We start from the raw sequence: 3,742 nt of genomic DNA, 5'->3' as shown, positions 1-3,742 counted from the left end.
CTCCAGGGAAAAGCTTCACAGTCATCAGTGTATGTTTTCCAAGGCTTAGCTTACAATGCCATTGATGGAAATCGTGCAAGTCAATGGGGTCAGGGTTCTTGTATCCACACACAGAACAATCTTAACCCTTGGTGGCGTCTGGACCTGGTTGAAACCCACAAAATATTTTCTGTCAAAGTTACCAATACTCTAGATAATGGGGCGACACGACTTAATGGAGCTGAGATCAGAATTGGAGATTCTCTGGAAAACAATGGCAACAGCAACCCCAGGTACTTTACAGACCTTTAATTGTGTTACTACTGTAGTTAAAAGTTTGTGATTGAATATTTGTCATTAGTTTTGTTTGGAACCACACTTGTATGCTCTATAAATATAATATAATAATATATAAGTTTGGCAATACTCACAGTAATATCTCTTTAAAATATTTGTACCAAAATGTGTTCAAATGATCATTCAAAGACAAACACATGTCTTCTTCTGCTAGGTGTGCTTTGATCTCAAGCATCCCTGCAGGTTTCACCGAAACCTTTGAGTGTAACGGGATGGACGGTCGCTACGTCAACATCTTCATCTCCTGGGAGATACCAGTACCTGGTTTTCTGCGAGGTGGAGGTGTACGGCTCCAGACTGGATTAGGTCTGAGGAGAACGATTTTCAACATCTGATTATCTTATTGATACTTTAATTTCAATCATAGCTTCATCTTCTTTTGCTAGCTGCATATTGATGGGACTTGTACCTTGTTTAACCAGAGACTCTCCAACAAAAAAGTAATGTGGCTTGCCAAACATAATGAATATTAACGGATTAATGTTTCCACTCTACTTTTATTGTGTTAAACTGTCGCATTTATAATTAAGAAAATATGGAAAGCGACCAATTTGGCCTGCGACGGGACATATATGTATCTAATAAATTAAATACATTATAGTCAATCGGTGTAAAAAAAACGTTTTTACAGAAATCCATGAACCGATCAGATCTTCTCTGGTTTTATTTTCTGCTTTTGATGATGTCACAACACATTTTTTGAATGCCTTTTTCATCATCAATATTATAATCCAGATGCAAATGATCAATTCAAACTGTGATTGTATACCTTGTATGATCAGCATATAGTACAAATATACCTTAACTTTACTATTTTATCTCTTATAATCTGACCAGGAAGTACAAATGTATGTTTTGGGGAATTGCATGTTAACATTGTTGCAATGTACGTTCAACTAATGTCATAATGTAACCTAAACATATATGTACACTCCTTATTTACTTACATGTTGCAAGAATAAAACTTTCCATTTACTGGACTATGTGTCTGTGTGAGTTTCAAGCACCCTTAAACCTCAGTAGGTGATAATAATGTTAACATTTAACACAATATAACTGTCCAATGAGGAATGAATGAATACAGGTTAAAGAAAAACGTTTGTTTTATCCTTTCAATTTATTTCAGCAAAAACAACATCATATAATACTAGTTGTACGTAAATTGTATTTTCTTCATCTATCCAGAGTCCAGGTGACTGTTGAGAACTGTTCTTAATATCTAAATGCAGGCAATGACCGTACTAAAGCTCAGTTTTATAGATCTTGAACTTATTCAAAAACAATTCAGCAATAGCTTTAAAAAACACAGTATGATCAGTACAAATACAAAAGTATAACGTTTATACATATACATTCACAACATAATTCATTTCAATATTACCCATACCAGTACTAGAAGCATTGGGAAGCTTTATAGCGCATTGGGGGTCAGCATGGGGGTCCGGTGGCTTTCTTGTGGGCACCGGCCGCCTGTTAAAGTACCAGAACACTCTGTACTTGGTCCTTTGAAAGACTTGAACTGGAAGTGCCTAGATTGAGCTGTTGTCGGTGTAAGCCCTGTAATTGGCAAGATAAATAGTTTTATCTTTGGTAATTGGATGTTTTTATTGGAATCATTTTGATATTCTTTTTTACCTTCTTAAGTCTGTTGCCTCCGAAGAGCCAGATACACTTAGTTGACAGTTTTTTTGGCACACTGTATCTAAAATGCAGCTTAGTAAAACAGCCCTGCAGTAAATCTTACCTTCACCAAAGTTATAATGATGAGTGTTTGGCTGAAACTGAGATTGAACTGTATTCACCTAATCCAGTCTGGAGCCGTACACCTCCACCTCACACAGGGCTAGGTAATCGCTTCTCCCAGGTATGACGATGTTAACGTAGCGACCGTCCATCCCGTTACACTGAAAGCTTTCAGTGAAACCTGGAGGAATTCTTGAGATCACAGCACACCTTGAAGAAGAAGAACATACTTTAACACATCAAAAATCAGTTAAATAAATAGACTCTCAGAAAGATTTCTTATTTCTATTGTGAGAAATGTAAGATACTGCTATGTTATGCCTAACCTATGTTCAATAATTATAATGTTTTTATCGCGCATAATTAGTTTATTCAAACATACCCAATGACAACTCTATAAATGTTCAAATGTTTAGTTAATGGACATTAAAGTACCTGGGATTGCTGTTGCCATTGTTCTGAAGAGTATCTCCAACTCGAATCTCAGCTCCAACAAGTTGTAAATTAACATCTCTGGAGTTGGTTATGTTAACAGAAAATATTTTGTGGGTTTTGCCCAGGTCCAGGCGCCACCAAGGGTTCAATTCGGATGCGGTGTGAGTACAAGAAGCCTGGCTCCAGAGGGTGTTTCGATTCCCATCAATAGCATTGCTTGCAATGCCTGTAGAATGAAGCGATGACTGTGTGGCTTTTCCTTGGATTGCCAGGTTCTCTGCTGCACAAAGCACATATTTGGAAATATCAACACTGATAATGGGTTTTCCTTGATGCTTTCTGAAAAACAATGTGGCCCCAATCTGTGTATGCCTTGAAAGTGGATTCCACAAGTATTTGTAATTCTCCTAACTGCAGTGAAAGTTGTGAGGATGCATGTTTTTTATTTAGATCAGAATTGCAAAACTGGAGGGATGAACCAGCAGCTACTAGTGTACATTTATAAATTGTTTTCTTCAACAAGAGTCCAGGAGACTGTTGAGAACTGTTCTCCTCACAAGTAACTAATCTAATTAAAGAGAGATTATCTTTATTACTGTAGTGACAGGAAGTGCCTGAAGTTTTTCAAATGAAAGCAGTTTTATATAAAAAGAGGCAGAGGCATCAACTCGAAAATCAAACCATGTGACACTTCATCCAAATATATTCAACTCTCACCAGTTGGGGCATGGAACCCGTAGACTTCCACTTCGCAGAGTGTAAGGATCCTTTTTAAACCGGGTAGAACCACAGTCACAAAACGTCCCTCCACAAGTCCGGTAAAAGTGATTTTTAAAGACCTGCCAACTGGGATGTGAGGAATAACAGCAGCCCTAAAGAAGAGAAAGAGGAAGCATCGGAGAACATTATTTTAAAACTCCAGTACTTTAAAAGTATAAACGTATAAAAGAATAAATTACAAATAACCTGCCAGAAGAAGGCAGTATTTCAAACATCAAACGTCACATGTTTATGTATACGTCTTTGGTGATTATATAGTCCTCTACTATATAGACTATGAAGTCTTTAAGATCACTCACACTGGGTTTGCGGCACCATTGTCTTTCAAAGAGTTGCCGATGTGAACCTCTGCCCCGTTGAGCCTTTCAGCGCAGCAGTCTGCTCTGTTGGTGATGATGATGGAAGTGACGATGTACGACTCCAGCAGGTCCACCCTCCACCAGGGGTT

General features: G+C 37.8%; 2 protein-coding genes across 2 annotated transcripts; one reads left to right on the top strand and one right to left on the bottom strand.

Annotated features, from left to right (window-relative positions):
• Window positions 1–6: 6 nt before the first annotated feature.
• LOC104960845 (fucolectin-1-like) lies at window positions 7–1,314 on the top strand (the record flags this gene model as incomplete). Its single annotated transcript, XM_010789019.1, is given in 3 exon segments — window positions 7–272; window positions 491–578; window positions 580–1,314. Coding segments are annotated over 3 exon segments (417 nt in total), but the record flags the coding sequence as incomplete, so codon positions are not given.
• A 184-nt stretch (window positions 1,315–1,498) lies between these two features.
• Window positions 1,499–3,739, bottom strand: LOC104960846 (fucolectin; the record flags this gene model as incomplete). The annotated part of the gene is made up of 5 exons (XM_010789020.1): window positions 1,499–1,893; window positions 2,139–2,289; window positions 2,515–2,794; window positions 3,232–3,386; window positions 3,594–3,739. Coding segments are annotated over 4 exons (732 nt in total), but the record flags the coding sequence as incomplete, so codon positions are not given.
• Between the last annotated feature and the right edge of the window lie 3 nt (window positions 3,740–3,742).

This window comes from Notothenia coriiceps, unplaced genomic scaffold, assembly GCF_000735185.1.
Source record: "Notothenia coriiceps isolate Sejong01 unplaced genomic scaffold, NC01 NC01_scaffold00032443, whole genome shotgun sequence".
Classification (NCBI taxonomy): Eukaryota; Metazoa; Chordata; class Actinopteri; order Perciformes; family Nototheniidae; genus Notothenia; species Notothenia coriiceps.
Note: the sequence above shows the minus strand (reverse complement) of the source record. Positions and strands in the feature narration are given on the sequence as shown.